Below are 27178 nucleotides of genomic sequence, written 5' to 3' on the forward strand. Positions count from 1 at the left end.
TTCAACTTCGAAAAGGAAATCCACTAGCTCTTATGAATACCCATGCTCTAGATATGACCATTCAAGTATCAGGATGGTACCAGGAGCTTGCAGGTAGATGATATGAGCTACACGACCACTCTGCTACACTGTTTTAAGAACTGCTGTCCGACCCAATAAAGTGGCAGATTAGGCCTCCTTATTGCACATGGCGGAAGGAAAGATTACTGACCCTGTGAAGTAGCTGCAGTTCTTCAAGATGTGCATCCCAGTGGGGGCTCCACTTCTGGTACCCCCAGATGGAAGAGGGAACATCAAAATAGAGTCCAGTACAGAAGACAGAACTCCACTGCCAACTGCCACATCAGATCTAGAGGCATGCATCAAGGCACGGTGTTTGGCGAATGTATGTACTGTAGTGGCTCTGCAAGATTGCAAGTACCGGAATGTCCTTAAAGAGGGCCATAGACGCTGTGACCTTGACCTTGTAAAGTACATCAGAACCCTAGCAGGAAACAGAATATTGGCAGCATTATAGCAAGCAATAATACACCCTGAAATCCACCTTGATAGTACTGGGGTAAAAATAGTGGATCCCTTAGATCTGTCTGCAATGAAAGTGAATAGTCTATTCTAAGACAATGTTTCTTGACTTTACCCAGGACCAGTTTGCTGCTTTCCTAGACTGTGTTAGCGATATCTCAGGGACCGATGCCGGTCCACAGACCAGTCATTGAGAACTGGAGATTTCCAAAATTGTTTGGTCCTATCTAGATAGAAGGCCAATGCTCTTCTGATGTCTAAAGTGCAAAAAGAAGCTTCCTGTCTTGAGCAATGTTGGTTTGTTTGGTTTGTTTTTTTTTGGGGGGGGGGGGGGGAAGGGGAGAGAGACTCAAATGGATAGTCTGGTTCAGATGAAACTTTGACACCTGAGGCAGGAATTTAGGGTGTGGATGTAGGGAAACCTTGTTCTTCAAGAAAATTATAAGAGAAAGATCTGCGATCAAGGCCCTGAACTCTCTAACTCTGAGTCAGATGTAATGGCTATTAAAAAGGTCATCTTTATAGATTCAATAAGGAACAGATTGCCATAGATCAGGGGGGCCAACCTGTGGCTCCGGAGCCACATGTGGCTCTTCAGAAATTAATATGCGGCTCCTTGTATAGGCATTGACTCCGAGGCTGGAGCTACAGGTGCCAGCTTTCCAATGTGCCAAGAGGTGCTCACTGCTCAACCCCTGGCTCTGCCACAGACCCTATCCCCACTCCACCCCTTCCCCCAAGCCTGCCGTGCCCTCGCTCCCACCCTCTCCCCCAGAGCCTCCTGCATGCCACGAAACAGCTGATCGGGAGGTGCAGGGAGGCACTGATTGGCAGGACTGCTGATGGGTGGGAAACATTGGGAGCGGGTGGTGGAGCTGCTGGGGCGCTGACGACATATTACTGTGGCTCTTTAGCAATGTACATTGGTAAATTCTGGCTCCTTCTCAGGCTCAGGTTGGCCACCCCTGCCATAGAGTCATAACAAATTTCTTGTGAGACTTCTGAACTAGATTAAGATTCCAAACCAGAGTCCGGGCTTTTATTTGAGGGAGAGGTTCCCCAGTCCTTTAATTAATCTTATAGTTGTAGGGTGAGAAAACACTGAGACCCTTCCCAATAGGGAATTAAATCTGTTATCGCAGCCAAATGAACCTTGATCAAGCTATCTGAGATAAACCCATTTTCTTCAGTTGTAGAAAGTAATCCAGGATAAGTGAAAGTGAGGAAGATTGAGGTGTGAGTCATTGGTGTTACACCAATAGCTCATCTTTTCCATTTCTGAAGATATGGGTAGATTCTTTCCTGCTGTTTAACAACACCTGCTACACCTCTACTGAGGTAGACTCTCTCTGCCAATCATTGAGGAGCCATGCCCCTTGAAACAGTGAACTTCCAGGTTGGGATGAAGCATTCTCCCCACATTTTGGGAGAGATGAGGGGTGCACGGAAGACTGATAACTGGACAAGTTATCGGGGGGGGGGGGGGGGGGGGATAGCTCAGGGGTTTGAGCATTGGCCTGCTAAACCCAGGGTTGAGAGTTCAATCCTTGAGGGGGCCACTTGGGGATCTGGGGCAAAATAAGTACTTGGTCCTGCTAGTGAAAGCAGGGGGCTGGACTCGATGACCTTTCAAGGTCCCTTCCAGTTCTAGGAAATGGGATATCTCCATTAATTATTATTATTATTACTACTACTACAAGGAGATATCAAACAAGTAAGAGTACCATGCTTGTCTTGGCCACATTGGGACTATTAGGATAGCCCTGGCTTTGTTCTACCTGATCTTGTTAATCACTGTTAGAATTAGAGGCACTGGGGAAAATGAACAACATAGGCCCTTTGTCCAAGATAGGAGGAAGGCCTCTCCCAGGAAATGGATGCCTAGACACCCTCTTGAACAGAAAAGAAGATACTTCTTGTTTGTGGCAGTTGTGAAGAGGTCCACTTCCAGACATCCCCACATTCAAAATAGGTCATTTAGGATTCGTGGGTCCAATTTCCATTCACAGTCCTGAGGAAAGTGCCTGCTGCTGACATCAGCCATGGTATTTTGTACACCAGGAAGGTACACTGCCCAAATGCGAATGTGATGGACTATGCACCAATTCCATAACTGTATCGCTTCAGCACGCAGAGAGGTGGATCTTGCGCTCCACTGTTTGGTTGATATAAAACAGGGGTAGGCAACCTATGGCACACGTGCCGAAGGTGGCATGCGAGCTGATTTTCAGTGGCACTCTCACTGCCCGGGTCCTGGCCACAGGTCCAGGGGGCTCTGCATTTTAATTTAATTTTAAATGAAGCTTCTTAAACATTTTAAAAACCTTATTTACTTTACATACAAATAGTTTAGTTATATATTATAGACTTATAGAAAGAGACCTTCTAAAATCGTTAAAATGTATTACTGGCATGCAAAACCTTAAATTAGAGTGAATAAATGAAGACTCGGCACACCACTTCTGAAAGGTTGCCGACCCCTGATATAAAAGCCTGATGCAGGCTACACTGTCAGTCATGACCTTGGTACACTGTCCTTTGCTGAGAGGTGGAAAATGGAGACACGCATTCCTGATTGCCCTTAGTTCGAGTAGGCTGATGAAGAGACTGGTCTCAAGACTATCATCTGCCCTGGATTATATTAACATCGAGATGTGCCTCCATCCGAACAGCGATGCATCTGTCATTGTGGTGACCGTTGGCACTGGTCAGAAAAATGGAACATCTGCCCTGATGTTGTGGTGATCTTTCCACCAGCCTAGGGACTCTTTCACCATAATCAGCAGAAACTCTGGTTCCTCTGACACAGGTAAGTCTTAAGTACCTGAATTCTTGAAGTACTAAGTGCAGTGTTGGCACCATCATGGTCTCTCTAGAAGTGTATAGAACCAAGGATTTAGAATGCTCCAATGGGGCACGAACAGAGACAGATGCTTAGATTTGTTACTGAGAGACCCGCCAAGGTTGGTACCAGTGAGAGATTTGTCTGACAGTACCAGTTCAGCTTGGAAAAGAGACGACTAAGAGGGTATATGACAGAGGCCTATAATATCATGTCTGGTGTGGAGAAAATGAATAAGGACGGACTACATACTCCTGAACATAACACAAGAACCAAGGATCACCCAATTAAATTAATAGGCAGCAGATTTAAAACAAATAAAAGGAAGTAATACCTCACACAATTCACAATCAACCTGTGGACTCATTGCCAGGGGATGTTGTGAAGGCCAAAACTATAACGTGGGTTCAAAAAAGAATTAGATAAGTTAATGAAAGATAGGTTCATCAATGGCTATTGGCCAAGATCATCAGGGACGCAACCCCATGACCTGGATGTGCCCAATCTCTGATTGCCAGAAGCTGGGAGTGGATGACAGGGGACAGATCACTTAATGATTGCCTGTTCTGTTCATGCCCTCTGAAACACCTGGCATTGGATACTGGACTAAATGGACCATTGGTTTGACCCCAGCATGGCAGTTATGTTCTTGCGTTCTTACGAGCCCCAAAATTGAGGAAATTATTCCCCAAAAAGGAATACAGATAATTTGGTTTATATGAATCTTTTTACATCTATCCTGGGAGCTGGTGAATATTAAAGATTCAACAAAACCGTTAAAAACAAATCCAAGCCACGAAATGTCCAAACCAAACACACAAGTTACATTTTACACTTGATTTAAGGACGAGCAGCATACCACAGTATCAAAAACTGGGAAACTGCCAAATAAGGCCAACTCAGCCTGCACCTATGGAAACCAGGCATACAAAATATATTGTGCGCACAGTGGACCCTGTTCTCTCTTTACTCAAATGATGTACCTGCCATATCACATATGGACTTCACATTACATATCTCTTGTACTTAATGTGAGAAGGCACTTATTCTGAAATTCAAAGGACTGCTTATTTTTCTGCACAAGTATACTAATGTTACTACTGTTAATCTTGTGCTCTTTTGACTGTATTAACTATTACAGTACTGTTTTAGCATCTAAAAGAATTTTTTAAAGAAACTAATCTAATTATTTTCCAGGTATGTAGAGGATTTTTAAAAGCACATTTAGAGGCTCTTCCCTTTAATCAGTTAAGCTTTCAGTATTTAACATTCTGCCTCTGGAATGTGTTTGACATTGATCTGCTTACTAGTTATCGCCTATCAACAATGTAAAGAGGATCTTTACACAATTCAGTCTCTCCCATTTTCTTCCAAATCCACTTTGTGAACTCAGCACTGGCATATTTAAAGAGAAGTCAAAATACAGAGCTACATCTAACAGATCAGACGGCCGAAGTCACGTTAACTTGAATGGTTGGTCAGTTTGCCTTTTCCTCTTTTCCATTTCAAGGACAGAATTCAGCAACACCTTAGCATTTGTAACTTGTGTTAACGACCCACATAAAGCTACATGACAGCCAATTTCTAATTTATTTTGTATGAATTTGAATTATGGAAAAATTTAAACATAATTTGAGGCACTTAAAAAAATAAAAATCAGTTACATTTTATTTTGTAAGATAAGAATTATGCCCCAAATATTTAAAAGGACACAGTCATCAAAATACCTCTGAAAAATCTTTTCTGGATATAATCATTTGTAACACTTAAGTGTTAAGAGAAAAAAATAGATTTTTCCATTTACTTTGCATATTTAGCACTAATTTGCATATTGTCAATTTCAATGTTTTGTCTATGTAGGCTCTCATCACCACAACATCTGGTTTCCTCTTCTGTGGGTGTTTCATTTAAAAGAAAATTGAGAATGACTATGCCCACAAAAATTGGTAGGGGAACACTGGAGCAGACAACATACCCTGAAGTTACTTTTAACTCTTTATAAATTGACCAATTTCCCATTGACCATAATCCTTTAATGCAATGTAATATTGCTTTAACGAGGTAAGTTTTTTCGAGGCTGCCACTGAATCATTATGGCCAAGTGATATTTTAGCTATACAACATTATTACACGTTTGCAACTTGCTTAAAATATTTTTCTATTATATAGGGTAGAAAATAAGCCACAAACTATACCAAAACAAAGAGCACACTTCATCCCCCATTTGTTAGGTCCATCCTCCAGAAGACTTCAGTGTTTAATACAATACAACCAGCATCAGGAAAAGAATAAATGTAAAGTTGTATACTGAATGATCTTATTGTTTCTACATAAGGGAGGGGGAGAGGGATAGCTCAGTGGTTTGAACATTGGCCTGCTAAACCCAGGGTTGTGAGTTCAATCCTTGAGGGGGCCACTTAGAGATCTGGGGCAAAATCAGTACTTGGTCCTGCTAGTGAAGGCAGGGGGCTGGACTTGATGACCTTTCAAGGTCCCTTCCAGTTCTAGGAGATGGGATATCTCCATTAATTTATTATTTATTATTTTATTTATTTTTATTTACATGGGTTGATCAAAATATAATTCTATACAGGGATGAAACTGAAAAAAAGAGGTGGTACTCTCCCAAGCTCCACCCACAATCTAAGTTTTGTCTACTTGTGACAGCAACAGGAAATACACATAGTGATTTGTGCAGATTTTAACATAACTGCCCTTCTTTTCTGAGGTTAACAATTCTTGAGGTTTAATGTGTCATTTGGCTTCAGTGTTAATAGCTAACTGAATGGGAACAGGTCATGTCTCAGATACTTTTTGGAGTTGTATGTAGACACAGAGCTTACGTACACACACCAACATAACTACCTCAGTTCCAAAGTGATTTTGTTACTTCAGTAACTCCCTCTATTGTGAGCACAAATTAGTTTATAAGAATTTAGAAAACAATTTAGTCAAATCAGTACAATTTCCATGTGGAGACTAGGCCTCAAGTAGATGCAGCTTCCAGTTTAAGCAAACCACAGCAAACTTGCCCAATCTACCCTCTGAATCTCAAACTACAGAATTTCTTAAATTTTCTGATCTTTGTTCAAACATAACTCCAGCAAAGGTAATAAACCAATCAAGCAAAGTAGACTGAGGGGGACAACAGGAAACAAACATTAAGCTTTTTCAATAATACTAAACAGGCATAACCAAATTTTAACTTAAATATGATTTTATTCAATTGTCAATCCGAAAACTTACCAAATAAGCACTGCTACAGTAGGTGATGTTAACCAACATTACAAAAGTCATTTGGAAACCTGATTCTGCAAGGTGCCAAGTTCCTCCTCATATGCTGAGCACTGAACCTCACCTTTAAGTCAAGGGAATGTGAGGATGCTTAGAACTTCAATAATCAGGCCCTAAGTTAGTAAATAACAGTGTATATTATATGTGGAATGAAGAAAAGAAAGGAAACAGATGGTTTTAGGTGAGGCAGGTGGACAGATCAGCATTTAAAAATAACATGGGAAAATGAGAAGTCCAGCACTGAATTCTGTATGCAAAGCAGCAAAACCTAAATGCAATATCCAAAAAATGTTATAGTGCAGAAACGTCAGATGAGCAAATGCAAGCTGGGTTGCGGGAATGTTTCAATTGTTTTAAACAGTATATTAGATATCAACTAAAACAAACGAATTCTAAAAATTAAGCTGTAGTTTTGCTTTGGCAAGGATCCTTAAACAGGTCCATATGCAGAGAGTGCTCAAGGCTGCAGGATCTAGTTTCTCATTACTTGGACCTGACTAATCTAAACCGACCCACGCTAAAACAATAAGGCCTACTTTTTTTGCTTTTCATTTTAAGCAAAAGAAACCTTTCCCTTGCCCAGACAACCCCTAAATCACGTTAACAATGTACATATCTTTGTGCCCCCACTGTTGGACGTATGCCAGTAAGAATAAATTAAATTAAGAGCACATAAAAAGGTAAATTTAGGCAGCACCATAGAAACAAGATCATTCTTTAAAGTTTTTAACATAACAAAACATTCTGAAGAAGTTCCGACAAAAAGGGGAGGCAAGGTTTTCATTCCCAATCACGGAGGATGCTGGAGAGCCTTGTGTTCACTACAAAACTGGATCATGTTACTCTAGAAGAGTAACAAAACACCTCTTTTCAAGTGCCTCTTGTGTAAATGCAGTCTAGCTTCAACCCCTTAAAAAGTTTTTAAAAACAATAAAAAAAGAAACTTCAGTTAGCATGAGAAAATGAGACTTTTTTAGTCATTAAAGAAGGTGCTCTGGTCCGCAACATGAATAAAAAAATCTGCTCTAAAAGAAAAATTAACAACAGGTGAATTTCATTCCCTAAACAAACAACAGGCTTCAAATCATTGCAGGGCAACTATCAGAAGATGCTATTTTTACCTTTAAATTTAAGTAAATTTAAATAGAAGGTATCAATTCAGATGAGGGTCTAATGTTCCTGTTATAGAAACTATGTATATTGCAATAATTAAAGTATGGTTTCAATATTCACTTTCAAAGCCATGCGGGCAGGGGACTGGACTCGATGACCTCTCGAGGTCCCTTCCAGTCCTATAATCTATGAATCTATGAATCTATGGTAATACTTCAAAATCAGGAATATAATACAGTTTGCACATTCAGATAATGTACATTCAGCTTTAAAACTTCACCTTACACATTTCAACACAACATCGATTCTGACCCCACAAGATATTCTTATGAATTCTTGTTCATATATTGTCTTGTGGGGGCAGAGTTAAGGCTGTCTGTGAAATGCGTAAGATGAAATTTTACATCTCAGTGAGAATACCAACTATAAAGATTACAATAGTGACTAACAAATATGCTGCCCTTTGTCAGTGTTTTACCTAGTCAAGAGAATCATGTCAGTTTCTCTGCTGGCCATACCTCAGCTTCCCTTCAACAGTTGGGTAGTTAGTTTGGGTTGGCACTGTGGCCAAATCTTAAAGTACCTTCTCCAGGGTAAACAAATGTTCAAATGAAAAAAAAAAGAACCCAAGTCCTTGATCTCCCTGGACCACAATCTTTTCCCCAGCTCTATGCAACCTCCTCCCTTAGATGCAAAGGAGAAGAGGGGATGGGGGTGAGAGAGGATAAGAGGAAGTCTCTTTTCTATGGAAGACCTAGGTTTGGACAAAGTAAACAATAAGCCAGGCTTCAAACCCACACTTTCATTTTTACTAGGCAACTTTTTGAACTGCTTTCACCAAATCAGTTCAAGGTCTTCCCTCCTCAGTGGAAATCTCCCACACTGACAAACACCATCAACTCCAGGGCCTACAAACAGTCCTTTACCCAAAACGTAAGGAATCTTACACACACCTTCCTGAAGTTTCTTATTCCCCTATCTGCCTGTATCAGCGGTTCTCAAACTTCATTGCACCATGACCCACTTCTGACAACAAAAATTACTACATGGCCCTAGGACAGGTGACCGAAGCCTGAGCCCCACCACCCTGGGTGGGGGGCCAAAGCCGAAGCCCAAGGGCTTCAGCCCCAGGCAGGGGGTTTGTAACCTCAGCTCCATCACCCAGGGCTGACCCCCTCAGAAGGCTCCAGCAAGTCTAATCCAGCCCTCGCGACCCCATTAGAACAGGGTTGAGAGCCACTTTGGGGTCCTGACCCACAGTTTGAGAACTGCTAGCCTATATGCTTCATCCCTGGCTCTTTCCACCAAGCCTCTTCCCTAGCCTTGCCAAAGAGAGGGGTGGGTCTGAAGAATCTCAGCCAAACAGTAACAATTCTCCCAGTCAGATAAGGAAATAACATCAGATAAGAATGGGAACAGAGTGCCAGGTACCGCTTTACATATCACCAAGCTAGAGTTATTAAAACATGCAAGGATGCTGCCACAGATTTGGTGGAATGTGCCCCAATGCCAGTGGTGAAGAGATTCATAATAAGTTTGGTGTTAAAAGCCTAAGTGTTTCGTCCTATATAAGTAATACTGAGAGCCTCTGTAGAAGATCTGCTATACATCTAAAAAGAATGTTTACTGTGGACAATGTGCAAGACATTTAAATTAAGACAGTAATCATTAACATCAACATCAGGACAAAGGAATGCAAATGTGCAAGTTGATGGCTTTATGCTTTTAGCTTCTGGATTAACTGTTGGATTTTCATTTCCTATGGAACACAGCCTCAAAGATCAAATAATATGCTCTGGTAGGAAACCCAGCTTCCTAGCAGCTTGGGAAGGGGATTCTCAGCAGGGAGCTGGTCATGAATTCTCACTAATAGGCTCCCCTTCATCAACAGTGTCTACTAGACAGAGCTCGAAAGTTCCACTCACCACTGGAAATGGGATTTTCCACACTGGCGAGTGTTTGCTGCAGTCACAGAGCAGAGCTCTGCCATTCCACAGCAAGCCTTTCTGTGGAGGAACAGACTGTAGGGATCCAAAAGGCCTCATGACCCTCACAGAAATGAAGAGTAGTTGTTCACCAGTTTCCAATTGCTTCCCCTTTTTCTTGGCTCTGTAATAAATGGGAGTGAACAGCCCCTTCCCCTGCCTACTTGCTAATTCTTCTTCCCTGGGTCTGCAGGGAGAGTGAAGATCTTTCAAGTTAGGAGGGTGCATGGCTGGCTGAGGAGATGGTCAGAAGATAATTCCCATTTAGAAAATGTAAGGAATCTTGTGTCTTCCTGTAAGATGCAAGTAAACTCTGCTTCTGAGAACAATTTTCAAATTAAAAGATTTTATTTAAGATTAAAATATAAATTTAATAGGATTCCACAAAAAAGAGAAGGCCTAACAATGCCTCAGGCTACTTTGCTGCTTTACTCTACAAGTGTCGTGGTTCCGGAAGAGTACTGAAAAATGAAGATAGGATGCATCCTATCTTCCTGCCCCTTACTTTCCTGCCTCAGGATCAAGAAATAGATACACCTTCTTCAACGCTTAGCCAAAAGGTTAGTCATAGCGATTGTTCGGCATTTGGTCCGCTCCTGTGCCGCTGCAAGGGCTTGACAGGCCAAGAGTCCAACGTTGGACAGACTAGATGCACCCATGTGTGGAGGTCTGCCTCTGGGCCGCCTCCATCCCTTGGTTGGTGGAATTTTATCCCGGATGTTACAAGCCACCCAGAGAATGGCATTCACCGGAACGTCTTGCGGCATTCTGGCAACATGGCTGAAAAGCGTAAGACACGGTCTGCAGGCAATGGCCCCAGTAGTCTGTAGACCAGAGAACCCATAAACATCTGCGTTACAAATAATGTCTTTTCACTTTATGCTCAATATATAATGTTGGCATTTTGTGTGGAAAGCCTCCAGCTTTGCCCAGTCTGAGCGGCGTTGTGTCCATCTTTCACAACTGTACAGCAGTATAGAGATAATACAGCTCGAATAGACCCAGAACTTAGTTGTCATGCCAAGATGATGCTGACACCATATTCGCTGTAAACGACCTATGGCAGACGCTGTGATGCCAATTCGGTGAAGAACCCCCATATGAGAGTTGGAGAAACTGGTGAGTATAGAACCCAAATACCAAAAGCTGGAGACTGCTTAAACAGTTTCATTATTCAAAGAGATTGGAGTCACGGGTGGACCTGATTCTAGGTTTGGCAGCTTTGTCTTTGATCACAAAACATGGAGACCAACCTTGACTGACTCCTCCATTTGGAGGAGTGCCTCACAAAACCTGTTGTGGCTCTGTACTAGAAGAACGTCATCAGCATAGTCAAGATCTGAGTGGTGAGAGATCACTGACTTTAATACCTATGGATCTTACAGAATACTGCATTATGAAATCCACTGCCCAACAAAAGAGTGCAGAGGCCAAGACACAGTCCTGCCTGACACCAGACACCGATTTGAAAGGTGCCAACATCCAATTCTCAAGATGTACACGGGCAGTGGTTCCATAATGCAGCTCACTAATAGAGTCCAACACAGTGGTTGGGACCTACGCCCTTTAAGGCCTTCCATAGCGTGACTTGATCAATTGAATCAAACACAGCCTTAAGATACACATACATTACATATAGGGGCTTCTTGAACTTGCGGTGTATCTCCAACAACAAGCGAAGGTCCAAAATGGCGTCTAATCAGGACCTGTTCCTTGTAAAGCCTGACTGTTAGGGGTGATGCTTCTGATGTAGCAGGAGCTCCAAACGCACCAGCAGAACATACGCAAACACGTTCCCTGGCGCAAACAACAAGATTGACCTGTAGCTCTTACATTCGCTGCGCAGTCCCTTACCCTTATAAAGTGAGATCACAATACTGTTTTGGCTTTGCAAGGTTCCAGTTCCACACCAGGCAAAAAAAAATTAAAAAAAAAAAAAAAATGGCCAGAAGTGATTCCACTACAGGGTCAATAATGCATTTCAGCAGCTCCAGCAGTATGTCATCAGTACCGGCTGCACATCCATTTTTCAATTGCAAACAGTTCGCTTCACTTCATCCAATGTTGGTGTGTCAGTACAAGTGTCTTATTGCACATCTTAAACATCGGCATGGTCACCTCACTGTCATAATAGTCCGCCAAGAGCCTTGCCGATCAACTCCTCCCCCTTCCTCACACAGCCTCCTGCATACCGTGAAATAGCTGAATGCAGCGGGCAGGAGGTGCTGGGAGGGAGGGTAAGGAGTTGATCAGCGGGGCTCCCGGCAGACGGGAGGCGCTGTGAGGAGGAGGGAGCTGGCTAGTTTTTGACAGCAGTAGCCTCTTCTGTAGGTAAAGAGAATATTTTCTTCATTTCACTTTATCCAACTAGTTCAAAGTTAAGAAACCAATTGGGAGTTGAAAAAGCAAGAAAGTTTGTTTTCTTCTGCCAATCCATGAATAAGAACTAGAACAGGGGTCAGCAACCTTTCAGAAGCGGTGTGCCGAGTCTTCATTTATTCACTCTAATTAATTTAAGGTTTCACGTGCCAGTAATACATTTTAACGTTTTTAGAAGGTCTCTTTCTATAAGTCTATAATATACAACTAAACTATTGTTGTACGTAAAGTAAAAATATTTTTAAAATGTTTAAGAAGCTTCATTTAAAATTAAATTAAAATGCAGAGCCCCCCGGACCAGTGGCCAGGACCCAGGCAGTGTGAGTGCCACTGAAAATCAGCTCATGTGCCGCCTTTGGCACACGTGCCATAGCTTGTCTACCCCTTAACTAGAAGATGAGATCCACTAGTTCTAAAATCTTAAAGGACAAGGTCACTAACTACAGATAACATTTCCAGTAAAAGATATTACCTCACTCACTGCATCTGCGTTAAATAAATCAGTTTTAAATACAAAACATGTTTTGATAAAATATTGATAAACTTTTGTATGTATCCCATCACATTTAAGGGAATTTTATTTAACAGAAAAAAATTTAAAATGCTGTTTTTATGCAATTAAGCTTTATTTGGATGGAATTCAATTGACACAAACAGCAAGTAAAAAAACTAATCTAGTAAATACGAAACGCATCATTCATCATTTCTAACATAGTAAAAATGTAAAAATTAACCTGAATAAATGTAAGATTTACAATTGCTCAAATAAATGCGTATGTATATAAACACATACATACACAATGTAGCCTCTCAATTAGCAAAAATCAGCACTAGTTTAGTGTAAACGCTATATTTAGTCGCAAATCAACAGGTTCTAATGGTTACCAACCAATGAGAACCACATTTTTTCAGAAAAATTTTTTTTGCATGTGTACTTTTTAGTTAAAGTCGATTATTTAAATCAATGCACCCTGTGCTCTGGGGATGAATCAGGGTTCACTGAATTCATTGTATTGTAGTGGGGTATTGTTTGCAGGACCCCTGCTTCATTTGTTGCAGAAATTGGAGTGTGTGGAGTGAATGAGGCAAGGGATTGCATGAAGAGAAAGTATGATCTGGTAGTTAATGCAATTAAATGCGGCCCTGGGAATTTGGATTCTATCCCTGCCTCTGCCACAGAGTTCCTATATGCTGGGCAAGTCACTTGAACCAAACTTTTCGTAGGTGGTCATTAACTGTGTGTTCGTTTTTCTAGATGCTTGATTTCAGACCTTGCATCTGATTTGCAGAAATGCCAAGCACTCACATCTGCAACTGAAATCAATGGGAGCTGTGCTTTGAACATCGTGTTATATAATGTTAAGTACTCTGAAACACCCGGTCTTAGGCATCTCAGTTCGGGTACTCCAAATCAGTGGCTTTTTTGCCCTAATCGCTCTATGTCTCTGTTTCCCACGTGTAAAAGAGGAGTGAGAATATTCCAACTCCTTGCCTAGCCCATCTCATTACTCCCTTCATCCAATCTTTCTCTGAAGCATGCCCAATGTGGACAGAATCTTCAGGGAATTTAGCTACTTAAGTCTCTACTGAGCATGTAGAAACTGGGAATTTTCAAAGGTTTTCAACATTGCTAAATTTGGAGGAGATTTTCATTGGGATGCTTTTTGCCACATCATGATACAAAGGCCATCCCAATTTCGAGTCCCTACTCCAAACACATAGGGTTCACAAGCTTGTCAAAGGTCACCAGAAATTTTTTAATGAGTCAAACAACATTTTTTCCTAGCCTTATTCTTGGAAATGGCTAAAACAGTTCAGCCTGAAGCAGACACCTGGCATGGAAAATTTCAGCATAAACAGTTAAAGTTTGGCAAAGTTATAAACAACTGAAAACAGGTTTTATAATGAAATGGGTCAAGCAAATTTAAGAGGTGGTGCTACTAGCCCCCACCTAGCATATAGTCCGAGAATGTAGATAGACACAAGTGACCCTGGGCAAGTCACTTCACTTCTATGCCTCACTTTTCCCACTTCTTAAATTGGAAATAATGATACTTGCCTTCCTCTGCAAAGAACTTTGAAATTGATGAAAATTCAGTCTGTAAGAGCCATGTATTATATCTGAGGCTAGTACCATTTCCCTAAAGTCCTTCAAGTTATCAGGAGAAACATCTATTCATAGCAAGATAGTTTCTAAAAACAATTGAGTAATAAGGCTAACGGTAAAATAAGACAGTGTTACTTGGTTATAATGGCAGATTCATCAATACAGCAATATATGGCAAATCTACCTAGCAAATGAGTTAATTTTCCTAGCTACACTGAATGACAGTTCTAACGGTCAACTGAATCATTTTTTCCACATGTAGAAACTTAAAAAAAAGTAAGAAAACTGGAGTGCTTTTTTTACTGCTTTATGCACGCTACAAGTCATGTAACAATCTTGTATCAACCAACATTTATAGTTAAAATGACAATTCAGGCACTGCAACACTGAAGAGCTAAGTAGTCACTAGTTTTGTTCACATTCTTTACATTTAAAAACAAATACATCTGTTCCTTCCAATATTCTTCTGTAGGAAAGATGACTAAGGCTATGTCTATACTGTACATCTTACAAGGGCATGGCTGTGCTCCTGCAGCTGCACTGTTGTAAGGTAAGCAATGTAACCACTCTGCCAGTGTAGTCAAAGTCTTAGTATGCCAGGTTTAGGTATGTCTATACTACATGCTTTACATGAGCCAAAATCTCAGCTGTACATGCCATAATTTCATTCTGGAAGTAAGCAACATCAAGAGAAATAATTACATCACATAGTAACCTTCTTTAAAAATCACAAACTGTTTACACAATATCTAACTCCAAACACATAAAATAAGCTTTATGGAACTAGAGGAAACTCTACCAGAGAGAACTGTCAGCATGTCTCCAGGCTTACTGACTCGCAATTACCCGAAAATATGGTGTCACTGAAGCTGTTCAGATCTTTTGGATTCATCAAAGTTACAGAAGCAAAACAGCTAGAGATACTGTCTTGAGCAGCAGTTTTCAAACTATGGGTCGGGACCGCAACGTGGGTCACGACCCCATTTAAATGAGATCACCAGGGCTGGCTTAGGCTTGCTGGGGCCCGGGCTGAAGACAGAGCCTCTCCACTCAGGGTCAAAGGCAAAGCTCAAGAGCTTCAGCCCTGGGTGGTGGGGCTCAGGCCCCCTGCTCGGGACTGAAGCCCTTGGGCTTCAGCTTTGCGCACCACCACCCCCCGCCCGGAATGGTGAGGCTCGGGCTTTGGCCCTCACCCGCCTGTGGCAGTGGGTTCGGCTTTGGTCCCCCCTCCTGGGGTTATATAGTAATTTTTGTTGACAGAAGAGTGTCGCAGTGCAATGAAGTTTGAGAACCCCAGCCTTGAATAATAAATTACTTAACAATACTGGCAATACATCACTCATAAAAGATACACTTCCAGTTCTGGATTATCTATGGAGGACACCTGCATGTAGTTCCATTGGGGGGGTGGGGGGAAAATTGTGTTTAGTCCATGACAGTTTGACCAGGTTTCTAAGGGCTAGTCTACACTGGCAACGCTAGAGCGCCAAAAAAACACCTCCACAAAGGGCGCAGCTCCCAGCACTGGTACACTGTCTACACTGGCAATTTACAGCGCTGAAACTTGCTGCGCTCAGGAGGATGTTTTTTCACACACGAGCGAGAAAGTTTCAGCGCTGTAAATTGCCAGTGTAGACAAGCCCTAATATACATTTCAAATGCTAGACCAGGGGTGGGCAAAATTTTTGGCCCAAGGGGCCACATCTGGGTATAGAAATTGTATGGCAGTGCATGAATGCTTATGAAATTGGGGGTTGGGGTGCGGACTCTGGGGTGGCGCCAGAAATGAGGAGTTCAGGGTGCAGGAGGGGGCTCTGGGTTGGGGTGAGGGGCAAATGATGAGGGCTCCGGCTGGGGGTGCAGGCTCTGGGCTGAGGCATTGGGGGTGCAGGAGGCTGCTCTAGGCTAGGACAGAGGGGTTCAGAGAGCAGGAGGGGGATCAGGGCTGGGGCAGGGGGTCAGAGCACGGGAGGGGGTCAGGGGGTCAGAGCACGGGAGGGGGTCAGGGGGTCAGGCTCCGGGTGGCGCTTACCTAAAACAGCTCCCAGAAGCAGCGGCATGTCCTCCCTCCGGCTCCTACATGGTGGTGCAGCCAGGCGGCTCTGCACACTGCCCTGTCCGCAGGCGCTGCCCCCGAAGCTCCCACTGGCCACGGCTGCCGGCCAATGGGAGCTGTGGGGGCAGCACTTGGGGCGGGGGCAGCTTGCAGAGCCCCCTGGCTGCCCCTTTGTGTAGGAGCCAGAGGGGGGACATGCCACTGCTTCTGGGAGCCATGTGGAGCGGGGCAAATCCCTGATCCTGCTCCGCGTCAGGAGTGGGGCAAGCCCCGGACCCCGCTCCTCAGCAGGAGCTTGAGGGCTGGATTAAACCGTCTGGAGAGCCAGATGCAGCCCCCGGGGCCGTGGTTTGCCCACCCCTGCTGTGCTAGACTCACATGTCCATGATTAGTAGGGCTTATAAGCAAGAAAAATTACACAGGGAAGCTTACAAAATATACAAGAGTCATCTGACCCTTTTAATCCTGTATATTTAATAAAGCAGCCATACAGTAATAAGTACAACCAATGTAAAAACGTTAAGACAACAAAAAATTAACTGCGGAGCAAGCCGCAGGGGAAAAAATGTTTACATATCTATCCACCCTCAGGGCCCATCAGCTCCAAAATTAACTATGTACTCCCAGTGCTTGATTAGTTTGAGTCATTTCTATTTTATAACTTCTATGCAAATAATGTTTTAAAGCAGAGGTTCTCAAACTGGGAGTTGGGATCCCTCAGGGGGTCGTGAGGTTATTATGTGGGGGGGGTCACGAGCTGTCATCCTCCACTCCAAACCCCGCTTTGCCTCTAGCATTTATAATGGTGTTAAATATATTTAAAGGTGGTTTTAATTTATAAGGGAGGGAGGTCACACTCAGAGACTTTCTGTGTAAAATGGGCCACCAATACAAAAGTTTGAGAATCACTGTTTTAAAGCCTGCACTGTAAAAAGTTCTTTTTCCACTAAGCCACATGCCAGCCACCTCCTAAAAACCCCAAACCATTTTAGAAGCTTATACATATCTTTTGTTAGGCTCCAACCATAAAAAAAAAATCAAACCAAGGTCTGAAATGCCAAAATTTAAGATGAACCCTTACTAAAACCAAACCTCTACCTCACACAGAGGAACAGCAAAAATAAAAATGTAGTAAAATAATTTGTGATATGCCCTATCAGAGGAAAGCAAGTTGTACCATGGTGCAGAAATCCTCCTACTTATTTGTGTAGTGATTATGAAACTGCCTGGAAGTTGAGATTCCTTTCACACACTTTCCCAATTACTGTCAGGTCTCCTCAATGCCCTCTCAATAAAACCTTGGGCCTCAACTCCCTGTTTTTGGTTTTACCCTGTTCCAGCAACATTACATCCTGCACAGCTGAAGTTGGGAACCTTCCACCACCACAATGGGCCCTGTGCCCCTCCAAACAGACCCTGGGCAGCTAAGCCTACGGCAACCCCTCTCCTGACTCCCCACACAGAGGGGCCCCGGGAGCCCCTCGCCCCCCCTACACATCCGCGCGCACACAGCGGGGCCCCGCCACCTCCACACACAGCAAGACCCTACCTCTGCGCGCACCTAACCACGCACTGGGCGGGCGCCGGGGGAGCCCCCCGACCGCTGACCTCGACACCTGCCTCCCCCTCGACGTCCGGCCACCCCCCACTCGCCCTCCCCGAGACCGGGGCCTCCCGGCCCGACGCACTTACCGATCAGCCTGCGCACCTCCTCCTCGCTCATGTACAGGCTGAGGCCGGGGCCTGCGGGGGAGCCCACGCCGAGCGGGTCGGAGCTGGGGCTCGCCTGGCTCTCGGCCCCCGCGGCCAGCAGGAGCAGCAAGAGCAGCGGCAGGAGATGGCGACGCGGGGCCCGCCACCGAGCCGCGGGGCCGCCGGGCAGTGCACGGCCCCCGCCGCCCCAGGGCCGCCCCGCAACCTCTGCCCCGCGGCCCCTGCCCCGACTGCCGGGCCCCATCGCTCCTCAGGGAGCGGACCCCGCCCGGCCCCTCACACGCCGCAGCCCTCCCCGCCGCTCATGCTCGATCTCCCGCCGGGCCGCTCGCTCCGCTCCCGCCGCAGGCCCCGCCCCCCGGGCCGGGCTCTGACCGACCGACGCACCGCCCACCACTCGCGCGCGCGCCACCTCCTCCGCTCCCGAGGGCCCGCACGCAACGCCCACCCTCTTCGCTAATGCTGCGCATGCGTCACACCGCGCCGGGCATGCGCATTAGCCACGCCCCGTTCCTTCTATCACTTCTTGGTCCCGCCCCCTGGCCCCTCCTCAAATGACCCCTCCATTACCCATTAATATGTCCCATGTCCCAGCATTGTGCCCCAGTCCATATTCACCCCATTTAGGGTGACCAGATGTCCTGATTTTATAGGCACAGCACCACTATTTGGGAATTTGTCTTATATAGGTGGCTACTCCCCCACCCATCCTGATTTTTCACACTTGTTATCTCAGGAGTTCTCAAACTGGGGGTCAGGACCCCTCAGGAGGTCGCAAGGTTATTACATGGGGGGGGTCGCTAGCTGTCAACCTCCACCCCAAATCCCACTTTGCCTCCAGCATTTATAATGGTGTTAAATATATATATATGTAAAGTGTTTTTAATTTATAAGGGGGGGGGTCACTCTCAAAAACTTGCTATGTGAAAGGGGTCACCAGTAAAAAAGTTTGAGAGCCACTCTACTATCTGGTCACCCTACCCCCATTAGCCCATACTCCCTCCCCTCCCCCTCTTTTCCACACAATTTCCTTCATACTACTCCTTTCTATCTTTCCTCTTGGCATACCATCTTCCCTTCCTGCTCAATTCCCTTTATCTTTTCCCAGGGCCCCACTAAGGCATAGGCACTATAGGCCCATGGCTAGGGTCCTAGCTCTTGGAGTCATATAGTCATACCAGAATCTCACCTTTCATTTAAAAAAAAAAGTTTTTAGCCTTCATGGGTGGATAAAAAAGCTTGAAAATGGGACCAAAGTATAACTGATGCAGTCATACATATCTGCTTGATTCTGCAAAGAGAGTAGAACAATAACTCAGAGAGGAACTGTCCCATGCATAATCCACTTAGGGTGTTAACTCCAAGACCGACTGTTCTGGGGTGCCTAGCAGGGAACTCAGTATGGTATGGGAGAAAAAGGATGCAGCTGGCCTAGCTCAGTCCTCCCATGTGGATCACACTGGCTGCTGGAGTAAGTACTGGGGGGATTCCTTTTCTACCAGCTCTGAAGCGGGGAAGGGACCTCTGCTGTTCCTGAAAGAAGGGGAGCCTTCCCATCACTGTCACTACGTATGAGGAACATGGCCACAGGGCGGGGGTGAGACCATAGGACCAGGCCCATGGGTTCCTACTTGCCTTAGGTCAGCTTTGCCTCTTCCTTTCTTTTCCTTGGGCACTGCTGTTGGCAAGTCCTGCTCTACCTATAGCCTCCATGAAATGGTTGGCACATCCCATTCCTGAAACACTTGTACCAACCTTCCTCTTAAGAGCTTATGTCCCCTGCACATCAATTCTATATAGATTCTTATACCACATTCACCACCATTGTTTCTGAGCACCTGCTTGTCATACATTAAGCAAGATGACTAACGTCTGTCAAGTGTTGTTTGTTCTCTCGTTCTCACCCCAGGGGAGAAGTGCATACAGTGGAGTTTCTTGGTTGATAGGGTTGTTGGTTTCCTTTCATACGTCCCCACCCACAGGGGTCTCAAATCCAGATGCACAAGGGAGCAGACACGTTCCAATCCTCCACATAGCAGCCTGCTGGCAATAGCTTACCTGAAACCCACAAAGCCCTGCCCAGTGAGAGACTCTGCCCTTGAGGTCTGATTGGTGGAGTCCCAGAGCAACTGATTGGCCTGCTAGCCCTACTCAAGCCGGCAGCAGGAGGCTGTCTGAACAACTGGGCTCTACCCTACTCCAGCCTGTGTGCCTTGTGCTTCTTGCTACACACTCTTGCTTCCCCGGCTTGATCGCCTGGCATTCCGACCTGGCGTGATTCCAACATCTGACTCATGGCTCCTGATCTCCAGTTTGTCTCCTGACCCTGACCCCCTAGTACCTAACCCAGTCTCACTCTTGTTCCCGCCTCGTGGGTCTGATCTTCTGCTTCTGCCATCCCAGTATCCCGACCCATCTGACTTTTGACTCCCATCTCATGCCTGCAGACTTTGGCTCCAAGTGTGAGGCATGGCTGCTCATGGCCTGGATGTGACAGAACACATGTTGCTATGTATTTATGTTAGAGAAAGCAAGGTCAACGCAGTTGGAAGAGAAGGTGGTGAGGTTTGTGATGGCCCTTAGGCCCTGGGTGACTTCATTCCACAGACTCAGACCAGCGCCCAAGGAAGTTCTGGCTTCTGCACACATGAGCTTTACCCTTATCATACAAAGTTTCAGTCAGCTAAAGGAGAGAAGTTGTCAACCATGGTCTTCAGCCTATGGACTGAATTGACCAATTGTGGCAGTGTACTTTCAACCAAAGAAATCTACACAATGGCTTCAAACTCTTTCAACATGCTTTCCGCTGCCCACCAGCATCACCTCTGTCTTGCTCAGTTCAGTTTCAACCTGCTGATCTCGTCTAAGCACTGGGCCATCGTGGTAGTAGCATTATGGTGAAAGATTGGTAGAGCTCTGTGTCATCTGCATATTGATGGCACTTGCATCCATGTCATCTGACTAGTGGCTGCATGTATATATTGAAAAGGGCTGGTGAGAGAATTGATCATTGTGGAACCCCCGAAAGGAGGGCTCTGATGGTGGAGGTTCAGTTTCCCATCACTACTTGCTGGGTGCATTGTTGAGGAAGGAAGGATCTGCCACCTCTCTTAGGCATGTAACAGTAACTCGTGATCAACAGTGTGAAATGCTACAGAGAGGTCCAGGAAAATGAGAATGGAGGTCTGCCCTCTCTTCACTGACAGGAGATCATACACCAGGGCCACTAAAGCAGTTTCAGTTCCATATTCTGGCCTGAATCCAGACTGCACCCAGGTGCAGAATATTTAGAATTAGAAGATTTGATTTCTGCCTTCAGGCCATTTCTCTGTTCTTTCTGAGAAACCTCCAGATCCCATTTTAGTTCCTTCTGGGCTGCTTTAATTGCATCGTAAGCAGCTTTGATTTCTTCAGGTGCCTCAGCTATTTCTTACATCTTGGTTCAAAAGGAATAAATTGCAATTTCTGTCATTAGAAACTTGCTCCTACTGCTGACACCAGCATTGCCTCATGTCTGTGTGGTGGTCAGTTTTTGTAAAATGACCCACTGTGGGGCCCCATTAGATGTCTTGGAGTCAGGTGTAAAGGGCACCCTCATGAGGCTCTGGAGTGCTGTGGTACACCAGTCTTTGTCTTGGAATAATCCCAGGGATCAACTCTGGTTACCAAATCCAAGACAAACATTATAAGCACTTCAGCTGCTGAGGCTCTGTGGGCCCTAACACTGGCTAGGTTCCAATACATATTCCCTCACAGTCTTTAACACCACACTCCTCCCCAGGCCCAAGACACCCTGCCTCTGTGACCCCTCTTCCCAAGTGCCACAAAGGCCCACTGACCTCTCACCCTTGCCAGCTGGAGAGAAAGAAAAACACATTCACCATGCTGCCCTCTGCTCATTGATTGGTCACACAGGTCTTGTGTAATGTGTTGTTAGAGAATGTACATGAGTCCTGTTATTCTTAAACCAAGAATTACCCAAGCACACACAGGCAGCTCTGGAAACCCCTGCTTAGTCACTCAGGGCAGCTACCAGACACTGTCCACACAACTGCCTTGGAACCTGGCTGCCTTACCACCATCACTTTGGAGCCAGAGATTCACCCCTAGCAGATCCATCATGCTGCCTACTGCTGATTTATGCCCACTGAGCCAGCATTCATTTATCATTAAGTTACATCAATCTACTACATTGCAGTTAAATAGTAATGCATTTTCTGCTTATTTCTGACCGGCCAAGAAGCATTCTGTAGCTTTCTCTCAGTTATGCACTATGGCAAACCATGAGAGCTTCATACTGTTGCGTAATGGTGGATACTGATTGACTGGTGAAGATTTATAATCAGTACAAGACAGTGTGGCAAATCTTTTCCGCCCCTGAATATATCTATGTACAGAATATAGCAAATTCTGCTCTTGTAATTGCTATGGTGAAGGAGGCCTTGCCCACATCCCTCCCCACAATAAACATAATTTATTTAACAGCTTGAGGTATAGGGGAAAACAAAACAGATAAACGCTGGAAATGGAATGGAAAATTACATGTAACACTTCACTTTGGTGGATATGGAGAAGACTGAGCAATGGTGGTTGCTGATGCATTCAGACACAGCACACAGCCAGTCTGCAAAAAAGCCCTCTATACCACAGGTTCACCCACAACAGAGACAATTGTCTCACCCTTCTAAACAAAGACTTGGGTGTATATCTATATTTTCAGCTCAAACATGGGCAAAAAAGAAATCTTGGACTCCAGGAATTTTCTGCTGCACCTCTTTGTGGAAACCTATGGACAGATAGGGTATTTGCAAGTCTAGAGCTATCCAGGATGAAACTGAGACTCATCTATCAGTTTCAAGACTTCTGAAAAACTGTCCAAAAAGGCTAACGCACAAAATGATCATGAATTGCACTGGGTTCCAACTGAACATGAAACTATGCAATCCCCTATTACCTGCAAGTTAGATAATGCAAAATCAACATGCCTTGATAAAGGCCCTTACTTATTCTTCTAAACCCTAGAATCATTTTACAGTAACAAAATTGCAACAGACTATTCTTCAGGCTGCTGAAAGTAAAAGATTTTCACTGCCTCATCATTCTGTTGTGCAAGAGATCACTATAAAATGGATGAAATTATCTCTCTTGAAGTTCTGCCACTTTCTCTAATGGAATACAGGTCCTTTGAACTTCTGCTTCAATGCCTGGAATCTGTTATAATTTCATCATGGAAAGCTTCTGTTGGTCCTGTTGTACTATCTCTTTATAGGGTAGCAAAGAACAAATTATTGGCCAAGCAAACTATAGCAAAGCCTTGTGTGTGATTTGCTTCACAGAGCTATTTGGATCAGCACCAATGCAAAACATGCCTCTATGTATCTTTGATAGCACATTGGACACAGATGGAACTAGGTTTCAGATTGATAGCTGTGTTAGTCTGTATCAGCAAAAACAACGAGGAGTCCTTGTGGCACCTTAGAGACTAACAAATGTATTTGGGCATAAGCTTTCGTGGGCTAAAACCCACATATTTTCCACTCCATGCATCTGATTAAGTGGGTTTTAGCCCACGAAAGCTTTTGCCCAAATACATTTGTTAGTCTCCAAGGTGCCACAAGGACACCTCGTTGGTTTTTTTTAGATGGAACTAGGTGGTGAAAACAATGTGTTATGCTTATAACAAGTACACAGGATCTTTTTCAGGGGAAAAGGCAATACGCTGAGTTTATTGAAGATACAACAATTAGTATATGCATTCAATCACACCACACACACACACACACTGTCCTGCCAGTCGATGTTATAGCTACCAGTACAGTCTGGATCAATCTAGTGGCCAGCTAGGTAGGTAGAAGCCAGGTTCCGTCTGTTGCAACACGATGCTCCGGGGAAGTCTTGGCAGGACGAACCCCAAAGTTTCATGGCAAGGCACGCTGTAATCCAGTGGTGGCCAACCTGTGGCTCCAGAGCCATATGCAGCTCTTCGGAGGTTAATATGCGGCTCCTTGCATAGGCACCAACTCTGGGGCTGGAGCTACAGGTGCCAATTTTCCAGTGTGCTACAGGGTGCTCACTACTCAACCCCTGGCTCTGCCCCAGGCCCTGGTCCCACTCCACTGCTTCCCCCAAGGCCCCCGCCCCTTCCCCGAATCTGCCGCGCCCTTGTTCCTCCTCCTCCCTCCCCCCAAGCCTCCTGCACACCACAAAACAGCTGATCGCAGTGGGCGGGAGGCGCAGGAATGGAGGATTAGGTGCTGAACGGTGGTGCTGCTGGCAGGTGGAAGACACTGGGGGTTGGGGGGGAAAGCTGATGGGGGACTGCTGACGTGTTACTGTGGCTCTTTGACAATGCACATTGGTAAATTCTGGCTCCTTCTCAGGTTCAGGTTGGCCACTCCTGCTGTAATCAATTGTTGTTTGACGAGTGCTTGTTTTCTTAAATTGTCCTTCTCATCCTTTATCTTGTTCTTTCATCAAGTCTCTCAGGGAGTTATCCCATGCTGGTTTTGATCACAGCTATCTTGTCCCCATTGATAGGTGCCTGTCTCATCTTTAGAGTTGTCAATCTGGCTTCCTCTGACATTTCAATAGGGGTGTGTTGCAGCCTCCTGATGCCCTTGTGTCTCTCTCTGGTGCTTCCTAGAACATCTGGTTCAGTTACACACTTATCTCTTAACACCCATTCCTCATTCATACACAAAACAGAATTAATAATTAATTAATTAACTACAACTAATCAGGAAAAAGATCTTGGAGTCATTGTGGATAGTTCTCTGAAGATGTCCAAGCAGTGTGCAGAGGTGGTCAAAAAAGTAAACAGGATGTTAGGAATCATTAAAAAGGGGATAGAGAATAAGACGGAGAATATATTATTGCCCTTATATAAATCAATGGTATCTTGAATACTGCATACAGATGTGGTCTCCTCATCTCAAAAAAGATATACTGGCACTAGAAAAGGTTCAGAGAAGGGCAACTAAAATGATTAGGGGTTTGGAGAGGGTCCCATATGAGGAGAGATTAAAGAGGCTAGGACTCTTCAGCTTGGAAAAGAGGAGACTGAGGGAGGATATGATAGAGGTATATAAAATCATGAGTGATGTGGAGAAAGTGGATAAGGAAAAATTATTTACTTATTCCCATAATACAAGAACTAGGGGTCACCAAATGAAATTAATAGGCAGCAGGTTTAAAACCAATAAAAGGAAGTTCTTCACACAGCGCACAGTCAACTTGTGGAACTCCTTACCTGAGGAGGTTGTGAAGGCTGGGACTATAACAGCGTTTAAAAGAGAACTGGATAAATTCATGGAGGTTAAGTCCATTAATGGCTTTTAGCCACGATGGGTAAGGAATGGTTTCCCTAGACTCTGTTTGTCAGAGGGTGGAGATGGATGGCGGGAGAGAGATCACTTGATCGTTACCTGTTAGGTGCACTCCCTCTGGGGCACCTGGCATTGGCCACTGTCAGTAGACAGGATATTGGGCTAGATGTACCTTTGGTCTGACCCAGTATGGCCGTTCTTATGTTATGTTCTTAATTTACACAGAACATTTTGAACAGGAACATCAAATTGCAATGCAGAAGAAAAACAGTCATGGCATTCTTTTACTTTGTTATAGGCTTAGCATTTTAAAATAAGTGGTGATCTCAGAGGTCTGTCACTGCCTTGAAATCAGTCCAGACACAAAGAGATTCTGGCTGATGCATCTCTACCAATAGTCCATTCCTTTCTGCTATTCAAAAAGGGTGGCTGGCAGGATATGGTCAAATCATACATTAATGCATGCTACATTATTATCTTATTATTCTTTATCCTTCATTCTAAATTATAAAAAATACAAACATAAATCCTACTAGAACAAATGGGTGTGGCGGGTTTTGTACCTCGTCACCCCTTTGATTCAAGGTTAACCCCGTCTCCCTCCATCTACATCGGTCTTACTACCTCCCTGGTAGTCAGGGCTGTATGGCCCAATGGCCAGAGTCCCTCAAATCCGCCTCCCCGGGTGGGATAGCGTGGCCCAGTGGCTGGAGTCCCTCTACACTCTCTTCGCCCGGCAGGATAGCACAGCCTAGCGGCCGGAGTCTCTATAGTGCACTCCTAAGGCAGCGTTGCCTAATGGCCAGAGTCTCTCTAAATTCTTCTCCCCTCGGGGGATAGCGTGGCCTAGCAGCTGGAGTTCGTCTACTGTCTTTGGGGCAAGAGAGAGGGGTCAATGAACTATGTCATCCCCCAAAAGGGAGGGGTTAGAGACCTCCAGTAGGGGAGCCCAGGCCCACCTGCCTTCACCAGACTCCGACCCAGGGCCCTGTCAGTGACAGCATGATCTGTCACGGGTCAGCGGGGGATCCGACCGCAACACACTGCCCTCAGAGTGGTGGGAGATACCACTCCCTTCCCTTCCCTGGGTCACTTCCTACCAGTCCTCCAAACGCAGCAGTCCTTGTGGCATCAGGGTCTCCAGGTTCCTCAGCACTCGATGCTCCCTGGAGTTCCCACAGCTGCCAGTCTGGGCCTGCTTCCTGGCTCCTCAGCTCCCTCCTGTAAGGGTTGCAACTGCTCCTGGGCTGAAGCTTCTGCTGGGCATCCTCCTTCCCCAGCCACCAGCCCTGACTGAGCGGTTCTGCAGGCTTTTATGCTTGACTCCTGGTTGGAGCATGGCCAGCAGAGCCTCAGGGGCGTGGCTTCCTCTGCCAGAAGGGAAGGGTTAATTTTCTCAGTCCCAGTGCGGGGCCAGTCCACCCCGTCACAATGGGCCAGTACAATTGGGGCAGTCTTACATGATTGATGGCTTTTGCTCATATCTTTTATTTATTACCAACTTCTCTTGGTGAAAGAGACAAGCTTTCGAGCAACACAGAGGTACAGAAGAGGTCTGTGTAGCTCTAAAGATTGCCTCTTTCACCAATGCAGTTGGTCCAATAAAAGGTATTATCTCACCCACCTTATCTCGCTAATATCCTGGGACAAGCATGGCTACAACACTGCAAACAAATGTTCACCAGCAGCACCAGATTCTGGATTATGAATCCTCCCACAGTATGGGGAAGAGGTGAGCAGCCCTCAGTGGTGAAAGAACACGTTAAGGACTATTTAGAAAAGCTGAACATGCGCAAGTCCATGGGTCCAGATCTAATGCATCCAAGGCTACTGAGGGAGTTG

The 27178-nt window shown here is 44.9% G+C and overlaps 1 protein-coding gene across 5 annotated transcripts in view; it reads right to left on the reverse strand.

The window, feature by feature from the left end:
* The window catches only part of RYK (receptor like tyrosine kinase), a 104680-nt gene extending 86324 nt beyond the window's left edge, over positions 1–18356 (reverse strand). For 2 of the 5 annotated variants that reach the window (XM_034780759.1, XM_034780757.1), the window contains exon 1: positions 17991–18354. In XM_034780759.1, the coding sequence (XP_034636650.1) occupies positions 17991–18255 (265 nt within the window). In that variant the 5' untranslated portion in view covers positions 18256–18354. Of the gene's footprint in view, positions 1–17990 lie in introns of all 5 variants that reach the window. The other 3 variants (XM_034780761.1, XM_034780760.1, XM_034780762.1) reach the window with 2 other exon arrangements.
* Between the last annotated feature and the right edge of the window lie 8822 nt (positions 18357–27178).

The sequence above is a fragment of the Trachemys scripta genome, chromosome 9, assembly GCF_013100865.1.
Source record: "Trachemys scripta elegans isolate TJP31775 chromosome 9, CAS_Tse_1.0, whole genome shotgun sequence".
Lineage (NCBI taxonomy): Eukaryota > Metazoa > Chordata > Testudines > Emydidae > Trachemys > Trachemys scripta.